The following is a 25,167-nucleotide window of genomic DNA, read 5'->3' as shown; positions in this document are numbered from 1 at the left end:
GAAATCATATATTTAAGAAAAGATATGACTAGTGACTGACATGACTAGTGACTGACATGACTGGTGACTGACATGACTGGTGACTGATGACTGGTGACTGACATGACTGGTGACTGATATTACTGGTGACTGACATGACTGGTGACTGACATGACTAGTGACTGACATGACTGGTGACTGACATGACTAGTGACTGACATGACTGGTGACTGATGTGATTCGGTATGAAAATTATTGAGAGAGAGAGAGAGAGAGAGAGAATTATTCGGCTTTGGAAACACTGTTCGAAATGGAAGGGTTAAATTTAGCCTTCTCTCTCTCTCTCTCTCTCTCTATCTATCTATCTATCTCTACGGCTCTGGCAAATCGGCAATGCAAGTTGGAAGAGCCAAAAATATCCACAACATTTTAATAGTTTCTGAGATGCCGTAAAAAAGAAAAATGAAAGAAAATGAAATGACGTGAGGAAAAAAGGAAAAAGGAACAAGAAGAAAATATGAATGGAAAAAAAAATGAAGTGGTTCCGTTGCTAAAATATGTAATAATAATAATAATAATAATAATAATCCATCCATCCATCATCCAATCCCACGTTGCCCCATGAGGAGCGTAGGAGCCCGCGGCTTGGCAAGTTTTTTTTTTTTTTGTGAGGAAGAAGGAACCAAAGGCAACGAGCCTGCAAAACTATTCCTTCCAAGAGAAAAACAAAATATAAGAGAGAGCCAAATTCAAGATCCGATCATTTCCAGATGCCTGGACACACTGCGTTTGAAAAACTGGAGATCATAGGAAGTAGGAAATACAGACAGAGGGAGACAGTTCCAGAGTTGAACTGTTGCATAAATGAAGGACTGGGAGTAACGGTTAACTCTTGCATTAGAGAGTTGGACAGAAAAGGGATGAGAGTTTGCTGCTAGATGGGTGCTACGCGTCCTTCGTAGGGGTGGAGGAATGCATGCAGACAGTTCAGAGGAGCAGTGACCACTGAAGTAGCAATAGAAAAGAGATAAAGATGCAACAGTGCGGCGAAGAGACAGAGGTTGAAGGGAGTAGTAAGAGGAGGAGAGTTAATGAGGCGAAAAGCCTTTGACTCCACCCTGTTGAGAAGAGCTGTATGTGGGGAGCCTCCCCACACATGAGAGTTGTACTCTACACAGGGGCGGATAAAACCCCTGTATAGAGTCAACAATTGTGCAAGGGCAAAGAAGGAACGGAGTCGGCTTGGCACACCCAATCTCTTGGAAGCAGATTTTACAAGTATTATGATCTTTCCAAGACAAGTCCCGCGTAAATGAAACCCCAAGCATGTTCAAGGATGATGCAGGATTAAGCTGTATATTATTAAACATTAGTGGGTATACCTGTGGAAGATTTTGTCGGGTTGATAGGTGCAAAACCTGAGTCTTTGATGCATTAAAAACAACAAGATTATTTTTATCCCAGTTAGAGATATGAGCCAAGTCAGACATTAGGTGTGCCATAGCCTCATCCCTTGTTTGTTGAAGTAACTGCTGAGATGGACGTTGCGGGAATCAAATGGAAAGGTGAAGGGTGGAGTCATCAGCGTAGGAGTGGATAGGGTTAGATGTACAGCTTAGAAGGTCATTGATGAATAAAAGGAAGAGAGTTGGTGATAGGACAGAGCCCTGAGGAACACCAGTGTTAACAGATCTAGTAGAAGAACGATGGCCGTCTACAACAGCGGCTATAGAACGACCAGAAAGGAAGCTTGCGATGAAGGCACAGATAGAAGGATAGAAACCGTAAGAGGGCAGTTTGGAAATTAAAGATTTATGCCAGACTCGATCGAAAGCCTTAGAGATGTCAAGTGCAATGGCAAAGCTTTCGCCAAAGTCCCGAAAGGAGGATGACCAAGAGTCTGAAAGGTAGGTGAGAAGATCGCCGGTGGAGCGTCCCTGACGGAACCCATACTGACGATCGGAAAGAAGGTTGTGATAGGAAAGATGCCTTAAAATTTTTCTATTAAGAATAGACTCAAAAACTTTAGAGATACAGGATGTTAAAGCAATTGGGCGATAGTTAGAGGGTTGGGAATGGTCACCCTTCTTTGGGACTGGCTGAATGAGAGCAAACTTCCAGCAAGAAGGAAAGGTACAAGTTGACAGACAAAGGCGAAAGAGTTTGCCTAGGCAGGGAGTAAGCACAGAAGCACAGTTCTTGAGAACAACAGGAGGGACTCCATCAGGCCCATATGCCTTGTTAGTATTGAGGCCTGTGACAGCAGAAAATACATCAGCTGAAGAAATTTTAATGTCAGCCATGAAGAAGTCAGAGGGGGGAAGTGATGGAGGAACAGCACCGGAATCGTCTAAGGTGGAATTGGAGGAGAAACTCTGAGCGAAGAGATCTGCTTTATCAGTAGAAGAAATAGCTATAGAGCCATCAGAGTAGAAAAGAGGAGGGAAGGATGATGAGGTAAAGTTGTTAGAAAGGTTGCAAGTTGGTCCTGACATTTGAGTGAATAATAATAATAATACAGTAATAATAATAATAATAATAATAATAATAATAATAATGCCAAAAACAATAAAACTTCCCACAGGGCTGTGTGAAGATACTATATAAGTAACATACACTACTAAGATGTAATACCCAACCTAAATCGCTAAGGAACAGGTGTTAGGAAGCAATTTACGTCACTCGGAATACGTCCCAAAGTATGCTGCCCCCACCCCTCTCTCTCTCTGTTTACCAAGCTTGACGGGGCAGGAGAGGGCCGCCTTCACGTGGTGGCACTGACATAACTGGACGGTGGAACTGCCTGGTTTTACAAACGTCCCACATCTTCCTCCCCATCCCCCGAAAAGGACGATGGTGGACTGCAGAAGGAGGGAATTTCAGCCTGCAGTCCACTGGGTTCACATTCAGATGGTCCTCGGGCTACTACTACTACTACTACTATCACCACCACCACTACTACTACTGCTACTATTACTATCACTATCACCATCACAACCACCACCACCACTACTACTATCACTACTACTACTACTACCACTACTGCTGGACTCCGACCTGTGCAAAGTCCTTAACACTTGACAACAAATCCTAAATTCAGTGGAAGGCTTTGGGGTAATGGGGGAGGGGAATCTGGATAACGAGTGTAGTGTGATAAAATACTCATAAAATGCCTGATAGAAATGCCCCACCAGCGTACATTTCCTGGTAATATGCTGAGAAAATGACGGATAAAAAAATGTGCAATAAATGTACACTGGTAAAATGCTGAAAAAGAATATTTGATAAAATTCCCCACGGATGTACACTGTCTGGATAAATGCTGATAAATGCCGGATAAAAATGCCCCACGAATGTATAGTCTGAAAAAATGCTGATAAATGCCGATAAAAATGTCCTCATAAATAACAGTGGGATTATAATGGCAGCCACGGAGATCAGACAGACACGTACGGAAAGTGAGACGATATAAGACGAACATTGAGACATCTTAGTTTAGGGAGTCATTATTTACAAAAAAAGCCTTCATTTTCATCTTCGGTTAATTTATTCACAACCTTAGCCGTCCATACACCATGCCAAATTATCTTAAGCTTAGTTTGTGTTTAAATTATGCAGGCAGTATTGTTTCCGTTGAGCGAAGTGAGAGGATATTTTTAAACAAGTCGAGTTTCGCCTATACCGCTCCCAACACCAAAACTGCTTTATTTCCCAAACTATCAAAGCTACAACTGCTCAACACACATCGTTGGAAGGCTCATGAAGAAGAAACAAAATTGCTTCATTGACTTTCAAAAAATTCGCCACATATTTCTGAAAAAAAGTACCAAACAGAGCACCAGTGTTATTTAGGAGACTATTAAAGTGACAGCGAATCTACGCACATTACTGGAAAGCTTGTAAAAAATTACTAGAAGTAATTTCTCTCAAAATTCGCTACAATACTAAAAAAAAAAAAAAATCGCTAATCTGAGCACCAAACAGCACCAGAAGTGGGTTATTTTGGAGACATCTCGATAGTATCAAAAGACTGTTGGTGAGTCTAGGGTAAGCTAGCTTTGAAGCCTCATACACACCACACAAACTCCTTTCTCAGTCTACTACAGTATATAACACGCTGGATATAAACATACTAGCAACAGAATTTTTCCATATTGTTTCATTTCGTCTACCTGAATAGTTGGTTAAGTTTTGTTTGATCTGTTCACTTACTTCCAGTCTCCTTCTCTTACCGTATGTATAAAAAAGAACACAATTCTGACAGCGCGGGAACGGCACAAAGCATCTGGGCTAGCAAAGAAGCCACTTAAGACTATGTGAGACTCGTTTACAGTGGGCTCGGCCCGTTAAGTATGGACATTCTGTAACGAGTCCCTCAGAGCTTATGAATGACCGAGAGGCTGTATGGCTAGCTCAGATGAGGCTTTGGAAGTATATTTAATCATACTGCATGACGCCGTGTCCCAGCAATGGCAAAAATGTTTAAAATTCTCCTTTCCTTCATTTCATTCCATCTTCTATACCCTTACAGTATCATTTTACGTGATGTTGTATATTTCGGAGAGGAGTATATCAGATATGGCTGGAAAATGGCATGTTTGAATATACCCGCTCCAAAATATTACTGAAGCTATTGAAATTGGTTATTCGAAAAGTGCTTCAGTTTATGATTTATAGAACTTTATAATCCGACAGCCAGACACATCTAGACAAGCGTAATATAAGTCTTTAGTGACCCCTTACCCCAAAAAAAGCAACAGCTATATGCATACAGTACGTACAAATATATATGTGTACAAAAATTCATATTGGTGTTCGTATTCTCGTCGAAGCTCCCTAGCACCTCTTCCTTAGCGATTTATATTTGGATGCGGCTGGTTAATATAATTTTGTATGTTATTTACACTGAGAATGATGGTACTGGAATTATTTGACACAGACGAGGATAGTTTGGAGTAATAAGCAAACTAAATCGCTTAGAAAGAGGTGTTGGGGAGCTTCCTTAACCGACAATATGAGCCTACGATCTATCATCTAGCCTACATTCTTTGGCATGAAAATCTGCTCACAAGAAACTAAGTGGCATTTTTTTCTCCATTTACACCAAGTTTTACTCCCCAATACCTCCCCACCAGCCAACAGGAGGCAGATAATAATTCATTTTTCAAATCTTTAACCCCTACACGCCGGTTGACGTGTATAGCCATCACGATTTTGGGCGCGGAGCAATGCCAGTTGACGTATATATCCACAAGAATCTTTCCACCACCATTTGAACTTTAACTTTTCCTTACTCATCGACGGGACCACCTGGAGACGTGGGGATACTTTCATTTGAAAGAGGAAGTGTTGGTGAGTCTTATGTATCTTTAATATTTTCCCTAGCTGTTACAGTTTGGCAGATATTAGGGTCTGAAGTAAAGGCATTTTTTTTTTCCATCACGGATATCCCCCATAGGGAGAAGTGTGCGACATCGGAAAACCCTCGGAGTGTAGGGGTTAAAAAATGTTAAGAGTAGCAAAGCGCTGAGTTTTAGCAGAGACAAGCTTACAATAGAGATAAATATACAAATACCATAAACATGATGGTGAATGACCCGGTTAATGGAGTATTTCATACAGTAATTGCTAATGTACATGAATTGGAGACATCATATATAACTTGCGTAAAATGGAATTGTATATAGTTTTTTTTATATGTACAATATAATACCTACAATATCCTAAGGGTCTGGCAAAAATTTGTCACGTATGAAGAGCATGACATATTAAGAGGCAGTTTTTTCTTCCATTTAAGAGATACTTTATATTTGAAAATGAAACAAAAACATTAGAGAACCGAATGGTAACCGCCTGCCAAAATATGTTGTTGGCTATAGTACAAGCTACCTACAAACCAAACTTGAAGACGAGATATTTTTGCAACTGATACACACACACACACACACACACACACACACACAGAACAGACACACACAAAGACTGTATCACTTCGTCTTGTTACAGGCGGGCAATAACAAAAAAATTGCTTCTCATTATGTTATGCCATTAGCTCTCAATACATTTTTGCAAACCCTGTATGACTGTGGAAAACCTCTATGTATGTATGGTTATGTAGAAATGTGTATGTGTGTGTGTATGTGTGTGTGTGTATGTGTGTGTGTGAAATTTACATCCTGTACACATTTTCTTTACAAACCACAGAAAGAGATATAACTGTGAAAACATGCCACAGAATCACACTTAGCTCTGTCAAATCATCTATAGGAAAATGAGCCACAGATTTTGTTCCCATCGTGTTTTCATGTCCAGAAAGTTGTTTGCTGGTGCCAGGGAGATGTCTGATTCAGTGTCTGGTCTGTGTATCCACTCCATTTTCCTGATTTAACTTTTCCTTTGGTCTGTGTTTCATTTTTTTTTCTACGGTATATATTTGAATAATTCTTTGTCTGTTCTTTCCACCTGTTTCGCTATACAGTAAAGTTAAATCACCCTTCCCATCTGTTTTGTTATCTTGTTGTCATTTTCAATTGTCATGTAGTAAAATCATCTTTCTGTTCACTTCACTACACAGTCACTGCAAATCAATGCTTCCATCTTTCACTACAAATTCAAATAATTTTCCATCTGGCAGCCTACCGGTGCATTTAAATCACCGTCCATCTGTTTCACACTCGTATATACTTGAATCACATATTCTGTTTTGTCAAATATGTCACAGTTTACCTACTTTCGTGTAAACATCTCCAATAAATATCTGAATCAGAGTATTTCAAATGGTAAAGGTATCATATAAACAAATCTCTACATCACAGGAGAAATCTGAGCCACACAGAAAGTCACAATACAATATAACAATGCTCCGGGTGGCCAAATTTCAATATATATACAATATTCATGACACAACACACTGTATGGCAATGCTGGCGAGTCAAATTTCACCTTAATCTATAAAAACAAAATCCTAAGAATAATATACATTGACTCCAGCCCCAGAGGCACAAAATTAGGCCAAAATAATATTAGAACTTACATTATTTTTTGTGATCGGAGTGCAATGTGTCCGGCGGCCATATTATTGTCACTGACATCAGAAGCTTTGTTGCACCTCTTTCTTATCAATTTATATTATACATCTTATTGTTCTATTATTATTATTATTGTTATTATTATTATTATTATTATTATTTGGGTCAGGATTCTGGGAGCTTCAAGAGTGAGTGAATGGGAGTGTGGCTCATTCAACTGGGAAAAATTTGGTTAGTGTCTCATTCTATTTTCTTTCTTTTTTCCTGGCTCTCTGGACCCTACTTCACCCCACATTGGAGTGGAAAAGGAGGTTTGGGTGATGATGATGATGTGGATAATCTCTCATGGACATTTTCAGCTTTTCAAAATCGACAGTTTCTGCATCACAGACGAGAATTCAAATATATCATAATGCAAAAATAAACTGGCAAAGAGGTGTTACAAAGCCACATAAACCAATGGAAATAGTGTCACCGGAAATTTTGAGTAATAAATGGTAAATCAACGTGAGTCCAATTGTTAACCGTTTTGCAAATAGTTACTGATGATCTAATGAATGAACTGGGAGGGATTTCTCGCCCACAAGGCCATCAGTAATTGCAGTATGGCAATGGGTGTGAAAGGGGTTCATGTTGATATATCCCTTATGACTCAAAATTAGCTCAAGACTAACAATAAATTTCTCACACATTTCCCGAAACACCCTCCATGAACCCAGGTACGATCCAAGATATTCACTAGTAAACTTGTGATCAATTTCTTGTCGTAAGTAGGATGTGTTTTCGTACGAAGACAGAAGGGAAGATCCTGCACCCTCCTTTCCTCGCCTTTCCTGTAAACGCTGATCCAAGTTGCAACAGGGAATTGATGGTGAGTTGGTTTGTGAATTCTGGCACCAAACACACCTGCCTCATCAACTGGCAACACCTACAGAAGTGATGTGGGTGCCGGACGAAGAAAGCAGGTGTGGCTGGGGCTGGTGTAGGTGGGAGGTGGTGAGGGCAGGTGTGTGGTGCAGTGCTGGTGCGGGTGTGGTGCCGGGGCTGGCGGGGGCTGGGGTAGGGCAGGGGGAGGCCTTGGCACGCCTTCAGGAAATTTTAGTTAAGGAGCGATTAACAGCATCAGGACTGGCACGGCAGGTAAGAAGGCCAAGGTATGTCTGGCGGTACTCTGAGGACATAACCACGTAGATAATAGGGTTGATGCAGGTGGTAAGGTAGACCAGTAGTAACCCCAGGATGTTCAGTATTGGGTTATCATCCTTACTGAAAATCTTCACCAGCGTGATGGGCAGGTAGCATGCCACGAAGGACAAGAAGATCACCAGAATCATCTTCAGCAGTCGCCGATCCTTGGGACTTAGTGCAGTCTGCCGCATCAGCAGCGATCCCCTTCGGGCCCGACGGAATGTCCCACGTAACTGTGAAAATGGCCCTTTGGCTAATTCGTTGGACTGCCGCCGCCCCGCCCCATCTGTTGCGTTGGAGGTGGGTGAGTCTGGGGCACTCAGCGGACATACTCTGATGGGGGAGGTCACTCCTGCCCCCTCCCCTACAGGATGGCCTGACAGACCATTGACCTCAGGCCTGGGCAATGTGGCACTCACCCCTGGGGAAGGTGACCGGCCTCTGCCATCGCCATGACTGTTGGCTGGGTGGGTGGGGGTGGCACTGGCCTCCAGGATCTCCACCCTGACGGAGTTGGTGCTGGAGGACAGCTTTACCAGCGTCTCCACCTGCAAAGTCTCACTCAATGTGTGTACTCCCGCCTCACCCCTCTCACGTGGGTGTGTCCCGTCCCCCTCCTCTCGTGCACCCAACTTGTTCCCTTTCTGTGACGGCTTTTTACTGCCACTCTGTTTGTTCTGTTTGCTCTGTTTGCTGTCGGCGCGGATAATGCTCTGGCCGTGGGAGTGGCTTCGCTTGTCGGCGCGGTGCACGATGCAGAAAATCCTGGCGTAGCAGACACAGATGGCCACACACGGCAGCACAAAGGCAAACACGAAGAGAAATTCCTTTGGTGAGTGTCCGTCCGTGTCTGGCAGGATGGTGCAGGAGCCAATGGTGGGGTCCAAGCCGAAGGTCCCCCACACCTTCAGGACGGTAGGTACTAGCGCTCCAAATGCACCAACCCACGTCGATACCACCATCAGTGCCAACAGCGTCCGTGTGTACAGCCTAGAATAGTAGCAGTGGTGTTAGTGTGGTGGTAGTGGTGGTAATGATGGTGGTAGTGGTGGTTGTCATGTGGTGGTATTGATGGTAGAGGTGGAGGTAATGATGGTAATGGTGGTAATGATGGCAGTAGTGGTAATGATGGTAGTTGTGGTTATGATGGAAGTAATGTTAATGATGGTTGTGGTGGTGATGATGGTAGTGGTGGTAATGATGGAGTGGTGATAATGATGGTGGTAGTAGTTGTAGTATTAGTAGTGGTGGTGGTGGTGGTGGTGGTGGTAGTAGTAGTAGTAATAATAGTAGTAGTAGTAGTTGTAGTGGTGGTGGTGGTGGTGGTAGATACAGAAGTAGTAGCAGTGGTGGTGGTAGTAGTAGTAGTAGTAGTAGTAATCCTTAGTCCTGAGGGTTAAGCACTTTTGTCATGTATTCTCGCCGGTTGAGGAATCTCCCTAACACCTTTCCCTAAGCGATTTATTTTGCTTATTATACCATACTGTACTCTTCTGCGCTAGATAACTCCTTTCAATATCGCCATACTCAGCATAAATAGCGTACAAAAAGATATTAATCACCCACATCCAAAAATAAATCGCTAAGGAAGAGGTGTTAGGAAGCTTCCTTTACCGACGTGAGACTTTTATTCTTTAGCATCTTCTACATCCTCTCCATAGCACTTCTTCGTGATTAGCATCCAATTCAAGTGTTAATCTATTGCTAAAACTCAGGATATTACGTAACACCTTATCCATACCGATTTATTCTGGGGATTACTTCAATATTCCCTGTTATGGACGCACAACCATGGTACGTATCCTCGTGACCCAAGAAGGCTCCCTAACACCCCTTCCTTAGCGATTTATTTTTGGACACGGCCGGTTAATAAAATTTTGAATGTTACTTCTGAAGAGAATGGCGTTATTGCAATGATTTAAATAACACTGAAGATAATAGTACGGTTGAAAAAGCAAAATAAATCGATTAGGAAAAGGTGTTAGGTGCTGTCATTCGCCAAAATAATAACCAAAATCACTACCGCAATCACCGTAACGCCACAGTCACTACCACAATCACCGTAATATCAATCACCACCACAATCACAGTAATATCACTCAATCACCACCACAATCACCGAAATATCAATCACCACCACAATCACCGTAATATGTCAATCACCGTAATATGTCAATCACCACCACAATCACCGTAATATCAATCAATCACCACCACAATCACCGAAATATCAATCACCACCACAATCACCTTAGTATCAGTCAATCACCACCACAATCACCGTAATATCAATCACCACCACAATCACCGTAATATCAATCACCACCACAATCACCTTAGTATCAGTCAATCACCATCACAATCACCATATCAATCAATCACCACCACAATCACCGTAATATCAATCAATCACCACCACAATCACCGTAATATCAATCAATCACCACCACAATCACCGTAATATCAATCAATCACCACCACAATCACCGTAATATCAATCAATCACCACCACAATCACCGTAATATCAATCAATCACCACCACAATCACCGTAATATCAATCAATCACCACCACAATCACCGTAATATCAATCAATCACCACCACAATCACCGTAATATCAATCAATCACCACCACAATCACCGTAATATCAATCAATCACCACCACAATCACCGTAATATCAATCACCAGAGCATACCTGTGTTGTACCTCCCCCTTGCTCTCTCTCTCTCTCTCTCTTTCTCTCTCTCTCTCTCAAACAAGCCCTAACCGCCAATAATGCCAATGTTGCGTTATAATTAGTCAAAAGCATGACCTCTGTGCTTGATTTGAGAGAGAGAGAGAGAGAGAGAGAGAGCGTGTTCGGGACTCCAAAACTCATAATTTGTGTGTGTGTGTGTGTGTGTGTGTGTGTGTGTGTGTGTGTGTGTGTGAGAGAGAGAGTGTGTCCGGGACTCCGAAGCTCTTTTGTGTGTGTGTGTGTGTGTGTGTGTGTGTGTGTGTGTGTGTGTGTGTGTGTGTGTGTGTCAACATTTTAAGTGAAATAGTTTTGATACTGTTTTAACTATTTGGAAAGGTTGAGGATCAGCCAAAAGATTGACCCCTTGCTTGTTGTTTTTTCTTTTTCTTTTTTTTTAGAATAATAGGTTAAAAGTCTAGGTTAGGCAACATGGAAAGTCAAATTAGCGATTCTTGGTGTGACCCACCATATTTTTTTTTTCTTGGAAGGAACTGTTATGCGAGCTGCTAGCCTTTGGTTCCTACATCCTCGCATCATAATATATATATATATATATATATATATATATATATATATATATATATATATATATATATATATCTACATTCCCCCAAGAGGAGCGTAGGAGCCCGGGGCTAGGCAAGTTGGTCCTGATATTTAAGGTGAGAGTGACCAGCCTCACTCATCCCTGAGTGGCATTACGTGAGCAATAAACCCCAACCATCCCTTGGATATAAACCTACACCGGCTCATTCCGACTGGAGTGCCTTTATTACCCACTAAACCACCAGGCGCCATAATTTGGTTATATGGTTACCACCCAGCGTAGTAAATGGTTTCCTGGTGTACAGGAAACCATTTGGCTTGTCACTCAGTGTAGAGTCACCCACAGGCAGAAGGAAGAGGAAGGAATGAAGGAAAGAAAAACAGAAGAGGATGGAAGGAAAGAAGCATGGAGGAGAGGAAAGGGCAGACACCCGAGAGCAGCACTACATCGAGTGAGTGGATGATGAGCGCCCCCACCTACCACATGAGAAGTTTTAAAATCATACAAGTAAAAACCAAGTTAACCCAGTCCCAGCCCACCATCACCCCTCCCAGCCCACCATCCCGCCTCCCAGCCCACCATCACCCCTCCCAGCCCACCATCCCGCCTCCCAGCCCACCATCCCGCCTCCCAGCCCACCATCCCGCCTCCCAGCACACCATCCCGCCTCCCAGCCCACCATCCCGCCTCCCAGCACACCATCCCGCCTCCCAGCCCACCATCACGCCCTCCAGCCCACCATCCCGCCTCCCAGCACACCATCCCGCCTCCCAGCACACCATCCCGCCTCCCAGCCCACCATCACGCCCTCCAGCCCACCATCACGCCCTCCAGCCCACCATCACGCCCCCCCAGCCCACCATCTCGCCCCCCAGCCCACCATCTCGCCCCCCCAGCCCACCATCACGCCCCGCCAGCCCACCATCACGCCCCCAGCCCACCATCACGCGCCTCAGCCCACCATCTCGCCCCCAGCCCACCATCACTCCTCCCAGCCCACCATCACGCCTCCCAGCCCACCATCACGCCTCCCAGCCCACCGTCACGCCTCCCAGCCCACCATCACTCCTCCCAGCCCACCATCACGCCTCCCAGCACACCATCACGCCTCCCAGCCCACCATCACGCCTCCCAGCCCACCATCACGCCTCCCAGCCCACCATCTCACCCCCCAGCCCACCAACACGCGCCCCAGCCCACCATCTCGCCCCCCCAGCCCACCATCTCGCCCCCCAGCCCACCATCACGCCCCCCAGCCCATCATCACGCCCCCCAGCCCACCATCTCGCCCCAGCCCACCATCACTCCTCCCAGCCCACCATCACGCCTCCCAGCCCACCATCACGCCTCCCAGCCCACCATCACGCCTCCCAGCCCACCATCACTCCTCCCAGCCCACCATCACGCCTTCCAGCCCACCATCCCGCCTCCCAGCCAACCATAGCCCCTCCCAGCCCACCATCACTCCTCCCAGCGCACCATCACCCCTCCCATCCCACCATCAATCCTCCCAGCCCACCATCTCGCCTCCCAGCCCACCATCCCGCCTCCCAGCCCACCATCATCCCTCCCAGCCCACCATCACGCCCTCTAGCCCACATCAGGCCCCCAGCCCACCATCTAGCCCACCCAGCCCACCATCTCGCCCCCCCAGCCCACCATCACGCGCCCCAGCCCACCATCACGCCTTCCAGCCCACCATCACGCCTTCCAGCCCACCATCACCCCTCCCAGCCCACCATCATCCCTCCCATCCCACCATCACTCCTCCCATCCCACCATCACCCCTCCCATCCCACCATCACTCCTCCCAGCCCACCATCCCGCCTCCCAGCCCACCATCCCGCCTCCCAGCCCACCATCCCGCCCCCCAGCCCACCATCCCGCCTCCCAGCCCACCATCCCGCCTCCCAGCCCACCATCCCGCCCCCCAGCCCACCATCCCGCCCCCCAGCCCACCATCCCACGCCCCAGCCCACCATCCCGCGCCCCAGCCCACCCCCCCAGCCCACCATCCAGCCTCCCAGCCCACCATCCAGCCTCCCAGCCCACCATCCAGCCTCCCAGCCCACCATCACGCCTCCCAGCCCACCTGTTATATATCCTGGGGTGGGCGATCATGACGTATCTGTTGATGGTGATGGCGAGGATCGTGAACACCGACACGGCCACCAGTCCATAGCGAAGGAAGGGGAATAAGGTGCACAGGAAGCCCGTGTGCACCCAGGCCCTGTGCACGAAGAGGGACGTGGCCAGGGGCAGGTTGAAGAGCCCGAACATCAGGTCAGATAGGGTCAGGTTGATGATGAAGACGGCGGTGGCGTTGTGCACCTGTAGAGAGAGAGAAAGTGAGAGAATCAGAGAGAGAGAGAGAGAGAGAGAGAGAGAATTACATCGTTTTACATCAATGTTGGAAGGAAAAAGGCAGTAATTCGGCTCTACATCCTTTCCATGGCACTTCTTCGTGACTAGCGTCGTATTCTAGTGCTAAACTATTGCTACAACTCAGCACTGAAGATGGAAGGATGGCAATTTTGGGCCAAGTTAGAGTAAAAAGAGTATTACGGCTCTACATCCTTTCCATAGCACTTCTTCGTGACTAGCATCATATTCTAGTGCTAATCTAGTGCTATAACTCAGACCGTTACTGTGTGTGGACCTAAATAAAAATATAAATGAATAAATGAGGGTTTGAGACAGCATTAGGAGAGGCAGACTCAGGGAAATGTAACTGGTCATCTTCTTTCGCTTCCACTCTCTCCCTAATACTTCCTCCCTCTCAGTAATCCTCTCTCTCTCTCTCTCTCTCTCTCTCTCTCTCTCTCTCTCAGTAATTCCCACTCTTTCCCCCTAATTCAGTAATTCCCTCCCTCCTCTCTCTCTCTCTCTCTCTCAGTAATTCCCACTCTTTCCCCCTAATTCAGTAATTCCCTCCCTCCTCTCTCTCTGCAACTCCCACTTTCTCCCTAATTCAGTAATTATCTCTCTCTCTCTCTCTCTCTCTCTCTCTCTCTCTCTCTCTCTCTCTCTCAGTAACTCGCACTTCCTCCCTAATTCAGTCATTCTCTCTCTCTCTCTCTCTCTCTCTCTCTCTCTCTCTCTCTCTCTAACTCCCACTTCCTCCCTAATTCAGTCATTCTCTCTCTCTCTCTCTCTCTCTCTCTCTCTCTCTAACTCCCACTTCCTCCCTAATTCAGTCATTCTCTCTCTCTCTCTCTCTCTCTCTCTCTCTCTCTCTCAGTAACTCGCACTTCCTCCCTAATTCAGTCATTCTCTCTCTCTCTCTCTCTCTCTCTCTCTCTCTCTCTCTCAGTAACTCGCACTTCCTCCCTAATTCAGTCATTCTCTCTCTCTCTCTCTCTCTCTCTCTCTCTCTCTCTCAGTAACTCGCGCTTCCTCCCTAATTCAGTCATTCTCTCTCTCTCTCTCTCTCTCTCTCTCTCTCTCAGTAACTCGCACTTCCTCCCTAATTCAGTCATTCTCTCTCTCTCTCTCTCTCTCTCTCTCTCTGTAACTCCCACTTTCTCCCTAATTCAGTCATTCCCTCCCTCCCTCCTCTCTCTCTCTCTCTCTCTCTCATAACCTACATTCCACCCAATCTTTACCACACGTCAGAGGGGAAGGCACAGTACGCGTCAGGTGAGCAGAATTAATGTTAACAAATTTCTCTATCTTTTTCACCTACGAATTGGATGCGGCGTGGAATGCAGTGGAGATAGAGGCTCAGGATGCGTCTATTTGAAGCTCGCAACACCTATCCCTTGCCTCTTTATCCGGGTTTATTACACCTGGGCATTCCTTGCATTGTTACCTGACTTTTACCTTCACTGAAAATAGATTAATAATATGACAAGGATAGCTGAGGTCTAAAGGGCTGAATGAATCGCTAATTGATTGGTGTTACGGTTCCCAGCGTCACGTACATCATCATCATCATCATCTTCTTCTTCCTCTCCTCCTCTTCTTCTTCTTCTACTTCTTCTTCTTTCTCCTCCTCCTCCTCCTCCTCCTCTTGTTCTTCTTCTTCGTCTTCTTGTTCCTCCTCCTCTTCTTCTTCTACTTCTTCTTTCTCCTTCTCCTCCTCCTCCTCCTCTTCTTCTTCTTCTTCTTCTTCTTCCTCCTCCTCCTCCTCATCCTCATCTTCTTCTTCTTCTTCTTCTTCCTCCTCCTCCTCCTCTTTCTCGCAATTGTAGGCGTAATGAGAGGAGGAGGAATGTGAGGGAGGGAGGGAGGGAGGAAAGGAGGGGAGAAGGGAGAGAGGGAGGGCGGGAGGAGGAAGGGAGGGGAGAAGAGAGGGAGGGAGGGAGGGAGGCACGAGGAAGGGAATGACCTAGGACAGCACTATCCTTAATGTTTTTTCCTGAGCGATTTATGCTGCTGTACTCACTTTCACCTTAACTTGGCCCAAATTTCCGTCCTATCGCAGCTTATTTTACGCAACTGAAGGGCAGAAAAAGACAAAGCGACTCCTCAGCACTTCTTCGTGACTAGCAACACATTCTAGTGCTAATCTATCGCTACACCTCAGCATTCAAGACGGAGAGATGGCAATTTTAGGCCAAGTTCGTTTGAAAGGGTTAGTCTCTCTCTCTCTCTCTCTCTCTCTCTCTCTCTCTCATCAGTACTTTTCTCTCTCTATCGGTCTATCTATCTATCTCATAAAGTGACATTCCATACAAGAAAAGAGAGAGAGAGAGAGAGAGAGAGAGAGAGAGAGAATAAGAAAAAAACACCATCTATTGCAGTGACACCTCGAGCTTCCTTGTGTGTGTGTGTGTGTGTGTGTGTGTGTGTGTGTGTGTGTGTGTGTGTGTGTGTGTGTGTGTGTGTGTGTGTGTGTGTGTGTCTAAAGCAAACACAGCAAACGAGAAACACACAGAGTAATAAACTTAACTAATGGGAAAAGCAACCATGCCCTGGCCTCTCTCTCTCTCTCTCTCTCTCTCTCTCTCTCTCTCTCTCACACACACACACACACACACAAAATCTGATCTCACTCTCTCTCTCTCTCTCTCTCTCTCTCTCTCTCTCTCTCTCTCTCTCTCTCACACACACACACACACACACACACACTCACAACCTGATCTCACTCTCTCTCTCTCTCTCTCTCTCTCTCTCTCTCTCTCTCTCTCACACACACACACACACACACACCTGTGGTTCCTGTGGTTGAGGTTCGGGACATTAGGACCCGGCCACACTGGTGTGCCGCCGTTGCGTTTCGGTTGCTTGTTGCCGGATGCTGGTGCCCTCCGCCACTTGATGATAGTGGGGGAGGCATGGCTGGTGTGGTATTGTTGCTGAGAATTTATCCACAGCCTTCTTGAATGATGTCAGTGTGTGTGTCGTGTCTGTGATGGATTGGGGAAGGCAGTTGTAGAGCCTCGGTCCGTTCACGATAATTGACACTTTTATCTGTGTCTGTGTTCGTCGCCACGTCCTTTTTATGGGCGGTACTCTGCATAAAGTTCCCTTTCCTGAGTTGTAGTGCGTTGGGATAAGATTTTCTCGGTTGTGATTTAGGTTAGGGACAATATCATTGATGATTTTCCAAATATATATGATGATATATCTTTCCGTCTTACTAAGGAGTACAGCTTCAGATGCTTCAGCCTCTGCCAGTAGTCCATTGCATTAGTGCCATGTATTTTAGATGTGAATATTCTCTGCAACGCTTCAATTTTTCTAATCTGCCCGATGGTAACACGGTCCCACACCTGGCTGCAATATTCGATGATGGGTAAAACAACTGCTTTATACAGCGTCAGCATCGCATCTGGTTCTCGGGTCTTGAATGTACGGAGAATCTAACCTATCCGTTGTCTTGCCTTAGAGACCGTTTCGTCTATTTGTAGTTCAAATCTGGCATCGTTACTCATAATGATTCCTAAATCTTTTGTATTCCTGTGACAGCTAATGGCCTCGTTTTCTGGGCTTCTGTACTCGTAGTTAATCACGTCAGCTTCGGGTGTCGGTACCGAAGCATCTCAAATTTGCTGGTGTTAAATTCCATGCTGTTGTTCTTCGCCCATTTAAACATCGACTTAAGGTCTTCTTGAATTTTGGTACAGTGTTGTTCATTCGATATTTTGGCTAACAGTCTAGTGTCATCCGCGAATGAACTTGCTCTGCAGTGTTTCATATCCTGGTCTATATCAATTACATAAATGAGGCAAAGCACGGGGCCTATAGCAGAGCCCTGTACCACTCCACCGAGCACCTCAGTACTCTAAGACTGAATTCCTTCCACGATTACTGACTGGCTTCTGTCACTGAAAAAATTATTAAACCATTCCAGTATCTTTCCTTGGATCCCCATTCGGTAGAGCTTGCTTAGCCGTGTTTGCTGATTCACTTTAACAAATACCTTGGAGAAATCCAGATAAATAACATCCACTCCATGTTCAGATTCTAGATTTTTCCGTATTTCAATGTGATGCTGTAAGAGTTGTGGAAGACACGACCGGCCTTGTCGAAATCCGTGTTGCTGATTGTTATGAAGTGAATTGTTCTCCATTAACGTCGATAGCTTTTTAACTATAATCCTTTCAAATATTTTTATAACATGTGAGGTTAAGCACACCAGTCTGTAATTCTTCGGGTGCCGTGTGTTACCTCCTTGATATACAGGTGAGATGATGCCATGTTGGAGTATAAAGAGGTATTTCTCCCGTGTGTTGAGACCGACGCCAGAGCAGCAGCAGTGGCAGTGAGACAGCACCCGCACACTTCTTCAGCAGGACAGCAGGTAGGTTATCAGGGCCCGCTGCTGCCTACATGCTGATTTCTGATATGGCCCTGTCGAAATCAATGTCCCCTAGTGTATTGTCAATATTCCTCTCCTCCTGTTCGTTTTATTCGTCGCCTTGGTCACTCTGATTGAACACAGACTTATATTGATCATTCAGGGCATCAGCTATCTGTTTCGGCTCGGTGATTAGCTCTCCATTGACTTCAAAAGGGCCAACCCTGCTTTGAAATTTGGCCTTTGATTTTGCATAGTGAAAAAAGTATTTCGGGTTCTGTTTGGTGGCTGATATTGCTTGTTGCTCTGCTAATCGTAGTTCAATTTCATGTGATTCTGTTATCTGTTTTTGAATATCACCTAACTTGCGACGCAGTTCCTTGCTCTCTGTTGAATTCGCAGTCATCCACTTAACTACCTTCGTTCTCTTCCTCATCAGGAGTTTGCCATCACGTGGAATCTCACTGCGATGTTGTTGTCGTTGCTTCTTATTAGGGGTGTACCTTAGATATCCAGAAGCTTAGAACGAATCAGGTTGAATATCTGTTCGCTGTTCGTATTATCTGTTCCTGTCCACTGTATTTTGTGCAATTCGTCACTGAGGGTTATCCAGCTCGTGTCTGCGTGGAAGAAAATCAGCGTCGCAAATGAACTGCTCTGAGTTACCTGGTCTGATGCTCCAGGTTTACGTTTATTGCAGTTTCCGCCACAACAAGTCTATGATCTGACCGGCTGGTATCCTCGGCCCTGATTCCCGCAACCACGTCTTCATTACGGGTTTAAAACAGATCTTATATACTGAATCCCCTGGTGGCAGTCGTTCCTACCTGTTGCAGCATAAATCCTTCCGTCAGTTGCAGTAGAGACTCACACTGTTTATTTATAGGGAAATGAAAGTCTCCGTTTAAAACAGTGGTGGGATCTGGTGCACCAAATTTCCGGATTTCAGACTCAACAACATCTAGAATACGAAGGAAATTCACTTAGCCACACACAGTGTAATGTATTATATCTCGCCACACACACACACACACACACACACACAAACTGATCTCTCTCTCTCTCTCTCTCTCTCTCTCTCTCTCTCTCTCTCTCTCTCTCTCACACACACACACACACACACACACACACACACACACACACAAACTGATCTCTCTCTCTCTCTCTCTCTCTCTCTCTCTCTCTCTCTCTCTCTCTCTCTCTCTCACACACACACACACACACACACACACACACACACACACACACACAAACTGATCTCTCTCTCTCTCTCTCTCTCTCTCTCTCTCTCTCTCTCTCTCTCTCTCACACACACACACACACACACACACACACAATCTGATCTCTCTCTCTCTCTCTCTCTCTCTCTCTCTCTCTCTCTCTCTCTCTCTCTCTCTCACACACACACACACACACAATCTGATCTCTCTCTCTCTCTCTCTCTCTCTCTCTCTCTCTCTCTCTCTCTCTCTCTCACACACACACACACACACACACACACACACAATCTCTCTCTCTCTCTCTCTCTCTCTCTCTCTCTCTCTCTCTCACACACACACACACACAATCTGCTCTCTCTCTCTCTCTCTCTCTCTCTCTCTCTCTCTCTCTCTCTCTCTCTCTCTCTCTCACACACACACACACACACACACACACACACACAATCTGCTCTCTCTCTCTCTCTCTCTCTCTCTCTCTCACACACACACACACACACACACAATCTGATCTCTCTCTCTCTCTCTCTCTCTCTCTCTCTCTCTCTCTCTCTCACACACACACACACACACACACAATCTGATCTCTCTCATACACACAATCTGATCGCTCTTTCTCTCTCTCTATTCATCTATCTATCTATCTATTGATAGTCCCCTCAATCCCGTAAAGGGTGGCCACAAACAAATCGCCTCCATGTCACCCTGTCCCCGCCATTTCACTGCCCTGCTCCCAGCTCACACCCCCCTCTCTCATATAGCCTACCTCTCCACCCAATCCCTCCATCTCATCCTTGGCCTCCCCCTCCCTCCCCCCCCTCCACCTCACTCACATACACTCCTCGTCAGTCTCTCGTTCTCCATCCTCTCCAGTCCATTCCTTCATCTCATCCTAGGCCTCCCCCTCCCTCCCCCCCTCCACCTCACTCATATACACTCTCCTCGTCAGTCTCTCACTCTCCATCCTCTCCACATGGCCAAACCACCTCACGAAAGTTCACGAAATAGCAATTATATATATACCGCTAAATCAAAGCTAATTTCAAAAGTTATTCATCTATTTTAAATGCAACTTTCTTTTTTTTTATGCAAGGAAAAAGGAACCCAAGGCCAGGAACCCGCAAACCCTTCCTACCAAGAACAAAAAACAAAAACAAAAGAGAGCCAAATTCAAGATCCGTTCATTTCGAGATGCCTGGACACCCCACCGCGTTTGAAAGACTGGAGGTCATAGGAAGTGGGAAATACAGACAGAGGGAGACAGTTCCAGAGTTGACCTGTTGCATAAATGAAGGACTTATGCTGATACAACCAAAATTATGGATCTTGATATTTTAAAATGGCCAGGTACAGAAAGAGAGAGAGAGAGAGAGAGAGAGAGAGAGAGAGAGAGAGAGAGAGAGAGAGAGAGAGAGAGAGAGAGAGAACTGACCAAAAGTCTTGTTTCCCCTATAAAAAAAAAAAAACGTCCATACCGGTGTTGCCCAGGGCAGGAGGTGGCAGCCCCCGCCCCCCTAGGGAAGGAGGCCCTCTGGGGGTTTTCATAATTAGGCCTTTTCAAAATTTTATACAGTGAATTCCAAGATGTGGCAGGTGGTGACGATCATCATCCACTCACTTGATGTAGTGCTGCCTACTTCTTCCTTCACCCTTATCGTTCTTTTTCTGTGCCTGCCCTCCTCTCTTCCTATCTCTCACCATTATCCACTCACTTGATGTAGTGCTGCCTACTTCTTCCTTAGCCTCTATCATTCTTTTTCTGCGCCTGCCCTCCTCTCTTCCTATTTCTCACCATCATCCACTCACATGATGTAGTGCTGCCTACTTCTTCCTTAGCCTCTATCATTCTTTTTCTGCGCCTGCCCACCACTCATCCTATTTCTCACCATCATCCACTCACATGATGTAGTGCTGCCTACTTCTTCCTTAGCCTTTACCACTCTTTTTCTCTGCCTGTCCTCCTCTGTTCCTATTTCTCACCATCATCCACTCACTTGATGTAGTGCTGCCTACTTCTTCCTTCGCCTTTATCATTCTTTTTCTGTGCCTGTCCTCCTCTGTTCCTATTTCTCACCATCATCCACTCACTTGATGTAGTGCTGCCTACTTCTTCCTTAGCCTTTATCATTCTTTTTCTGTGCCTGCCCTCCTCTCTTCCTATTTCTCCCATCTTTCCTGTCACTTCTTATTGCTTTTCTTTCCTTTACAGGTGGCTTTACATTGAGTGACAAGCCAAATGGTTTCCTGTATGCCAAGAAACCGTTTACAACGCTGGGTGGTAACCATATAACCAAACCATACGTGCTCCCCACGTGTCAACAAGTGGGTTGGTGGAGGGTTAGTGCCCCTCCCCGTAAAACAAATAACTCAAAGTCAAATGGCCACCCCTTACGGGATTATGGCGCCTGGCAATAGATAGATAGATAGATAGAATTCGCAGATACGGATATACGAATTATGCGACTACAAGCTCATAGGCGGAAGGAGGTACGTTAGGTCTCGGTCCAGTAAAGTCCCGTACACAGAGACCGTGGGCTAAAAATAGGTCCTGATGGAAGCCTACCAGTTAAGCAAAATTTCGGTTTCCTAGACGCTCCCCAACGCTTGTAGTTCTAGAGGATACTTTTCTTAGAACCACATCCTCCTCCTCCATCTCCAAACGTGAAAAATATCTTGCCTCGCCCACACCCATGGATATATAGATGGATGGATGGAGAGAGAGAGAGAGAGAGAGAGAGAGAGAGAGAGAGAGAGAGAGAGAGAGAGTGAGGAATAAATGCATCCACGAAATCTATTGACATTTTAAAGCGAGAGAGAGAGAGAGAGAGAGAGAGAGAGAGAACCAAAAAAATTAAAGAGGAAAGACGAAAATAAAAAGATCTTGAAATATAAAGAGAAAAAATACGAGAGAGAGAGAGAGAGAGAGAGAGAGAGAGAATGTATGCAAGAATTTCCCGCCAAAGCTTACCCAAGCACGCTCCCTAATTTGTCGACATGGCCGCGTTTAGGGCGCACTCCCGTCTTTAGAGTCTAATTAGAATTCTAACGGCCGTGTTCTCTGGCTCTGAAAATTAGGCGGTTTGAACAAGGACCCTTTTGTTCGTGTTCCTGTTCTGCTGTCCTCTATTTTCTGTTATTGTTCTTCGTCTCCTCTTCCTCTTCCTCCTTCTTCTTCGTCTTCTTCTCTTCCTCCTCTTCCTCTTCCTTCTTCGTCTTCTCCTCGTCCTCTTCCCTTTCTTCTTCTTCTTCTTCTTCTTCTCCTCCTCCTCGTCTTCAATTTCTTTATAATCGTGTTTCTTCATTCTCTCTCTCTCTCTCTCTCTTTCTCTCTCTCAGTATTTACCCACTCAATTTCTTCAATATTTTTTCTGTCATTATTTGCTTAATCCTCTCTCTCTCTCTCTCTCTCTCTCTCTCTCTCTCTCTCTCTCTCTCTCTCTCTCTCTCTCTCTCTCTCTCTCTCCTTTCACTTATTCTTTCTTTTGCTTTCTCGCTCACTCTCGGCCTTCCTCTCCTCCCACCTTTCTCCCTTGCCTTTCCACTCTCTTCTCTTACAATCTTTCCTTCAACATTCTTTCCAGTTAGAATTGTTTATATTCCGTCTGATTTCAAACTATTAGATAGATAGATAGATAGATAGAAAGATAGATAGACAGACAGATAGATAGGTAGATGGATAGATAGACAGATAGACAGATAGATGGACAGATAGATAGATGGATAGATAGATAGTAAACAGATACATAGATAAACAGACAGAGGCAGATAGATGAATAGATAGATAGATAGACAGATTGACAGATAGATAGATAGACAGATTGATAGATAGATAGATAGATAGATAGACAGATTGATAGCTAGAGATAGACAGACAGACAGACAGACAGATATAGATAGTAAACATATAAACAGACACAGGCAGATAGATAGATGGATAGATAGATATAAATAGATAGATACATACAGATAGATAGATAGATTAAATAGATATACACCAAATATAATTATCTATCTATCTATCTACCTTAGCTTATCTTTGTTGTTGGAAAAATATTAGATAAACCACCACAAAACTGCAACCACGAACCCTACACCACACGTCTTCACAGGGTGTACTCCCCCGCCCCAGCCCATCCCACCCACTCCCTTGCCCACCACACCCATTACTTTAACCGCTTTGTTGGTGTCCTGGATCTCTCTCTCTCTCTCTCTCTCTCTCTCTCTCTCTCTCGCTCTAAGTGAGGACAGTTGTGGGTTACGTGATTTGTGTAATTACCCTGTGGAGGAGGAGGAGCAGGAAGAGGAGGAGGAGCAGGAGGAGCAGGAGGAGCAGGAGGAGGAGCAGGAGGAGCAGGAGAAGCAGGAGGAGGAGCAGGAGGAGCAGGAGAAGCAGGAGGAGGAGCAGGAGGAGCAGGAGGAGGAGCAGGAGGAGCAGGAGGAGCAGGAGAAGCAGGAGGAGGAGCAGGAGGAGCAGGAGAAGCAGGAGGAGCAGGAGGAGCAGGAGGAGCAGGAGAAGCAGGAGGAGCAGGAGGAGGAGCAGGAGGAGCAGGAGGAGCAGGAGGAGGAGCAGGAGGAGCAGGAGAAGCAGGAGGAGGAGCAGGAGGAGCAGGAGGAGGAGCAGGAGGAGCAGGAGGAGGAGCAGGAGGAGCAGGAGGAGGAGCAGGAGGAGCAGGAGGAGCAGGAGGAGGAGCAGGAGGAGCAGGAGGAGGAGCAGGAGGAGCAGGAGGAGGAGCAGGAGGAGCAGGAGGAGCAGGAGGAGGAGCAGGAGGAGGAGCAGGAGGAGCAGGAGGAGGAGCAGGAGGAGCAGGAGGAGGAGCAGGAGGAGCAGGAGGAGGAGCAGGAGGAGCAGGAGAAGCAGGAGGAGCAGGAGGAGGAGCAGGAGGAGGAGCAGGAGGAGCAGGAGAAGCAGGAGGAGGAGCAGGAGGAGCAGGAGGAGCAGGAGAAGCAGGAGGAGCAGGAGGAGCAGGAGAAGCAGGAGGAGGAGCAGGAGGAGGAGCAGGAGAAGCAGGAGGAGGAGCAGGAGGAGGAGCAGGAGAAGCAGGAGGAGGAGCAGGAGGAGCAGGAGGAGCAGGAGGAGGAGCAGGAGGAGCAGGAGGAGCAGGAGAAGCAGGAGGAGGAGCAGGAGGAGGAGCAGGAGGAGCAGGAGGAGGAGCAGGAGGAGCAGGAGGAGCAGGAGGAGGAGCAGGAGGAGCAGGAGGAGCAGGAGGAGGAGCAGGAGGAGCAGGAGGAGGAGCAGGAGGAGCAGGAGGAGGAGCAGGAGAAGCAGGAGGAGCAGGAAGAGGAGCAGGAGGAGCAGGAAGAGGAGGAGTAGGAGCAGGAAGAGGAGGAGGAGGATCACACACACGAACACACACACACACACACACACACACACAAAACCCTTGGTATAACATACAATACATCAATGTCATTTAAACAACACATCACAAACATTAAAAATAAAATAACACCAAGACTCAATGCATTGAGGTCACTTACCCATACAAAATTCGGACACAACAAAGAAACCACAACCACAGTATACAAACAATACATACGTTCAGTGATGAATTAAGCAAGCCCTGCCTGGACTTCTAACCTCACCAAAACACACTACAACACTCTACAGACCATACAAAACAAGGCCCTAAAAATAATCACAGGCTGCACAGCTACTACACCCACAGACCACCTACATCAAGAAACCAAAGTCCTCAAAGTCAAGGATCACCTAGATATGAGAG

General features: G+C 46.1%; 1 protein-coding gene across 1 annotated transcript in view; it reads right to left on the bottom strand.

Moving 5' to 3' along the window:
• Positions 1 to 8,095: 8,095 nt before the first annotated feature.
• The window catches only part of LOC145403079 (G-protein coupled receptor moody-like), a 56,097-nt gene continuing 39,025 nt past the window's right edge, over positions 8,096 to 25,167 (bottom strand). Inside the window, exons 2-4 of the mRNA XM_080274913.1 lie at positions 13,575 to 13,813; positions 8,847 to 9,185; positions 8,096 to 8,783 (exon numbers count right to left, since the gene is read on the bottom strand). Coding sequence (XP_080131039.1) covers positions 8,096 to 8,783; positions 8,847 to 9,185; positions 13,575 to 13,813 — 1,266 coding nt within the window. The remainder of the gene's footprint in view (positions 8,784 to 8,846; positions 9,186 to 13,574; positions 13,814 to 25,167) is intronic.

Source organism: Coenobita brevimanus, chromosome 60, assembly GCF_032717465.1.
Source record: "Coenobita brevimanus isolate Jiangsu-jjx chromosome 60, ASM3271746v2, whole genome shotgun sequence".
Lineage (NCBI taxonomy): Eukaryota > Metazoa > Arthropoda > Malacostraca > Decapoda > Coenobitidae > Coenobita > Coenobita brevimanus.
Note: the sequence above shows the minus strand (reverse complement) of the source record. Positions and strands in the feature narration are given on the sequence as shown.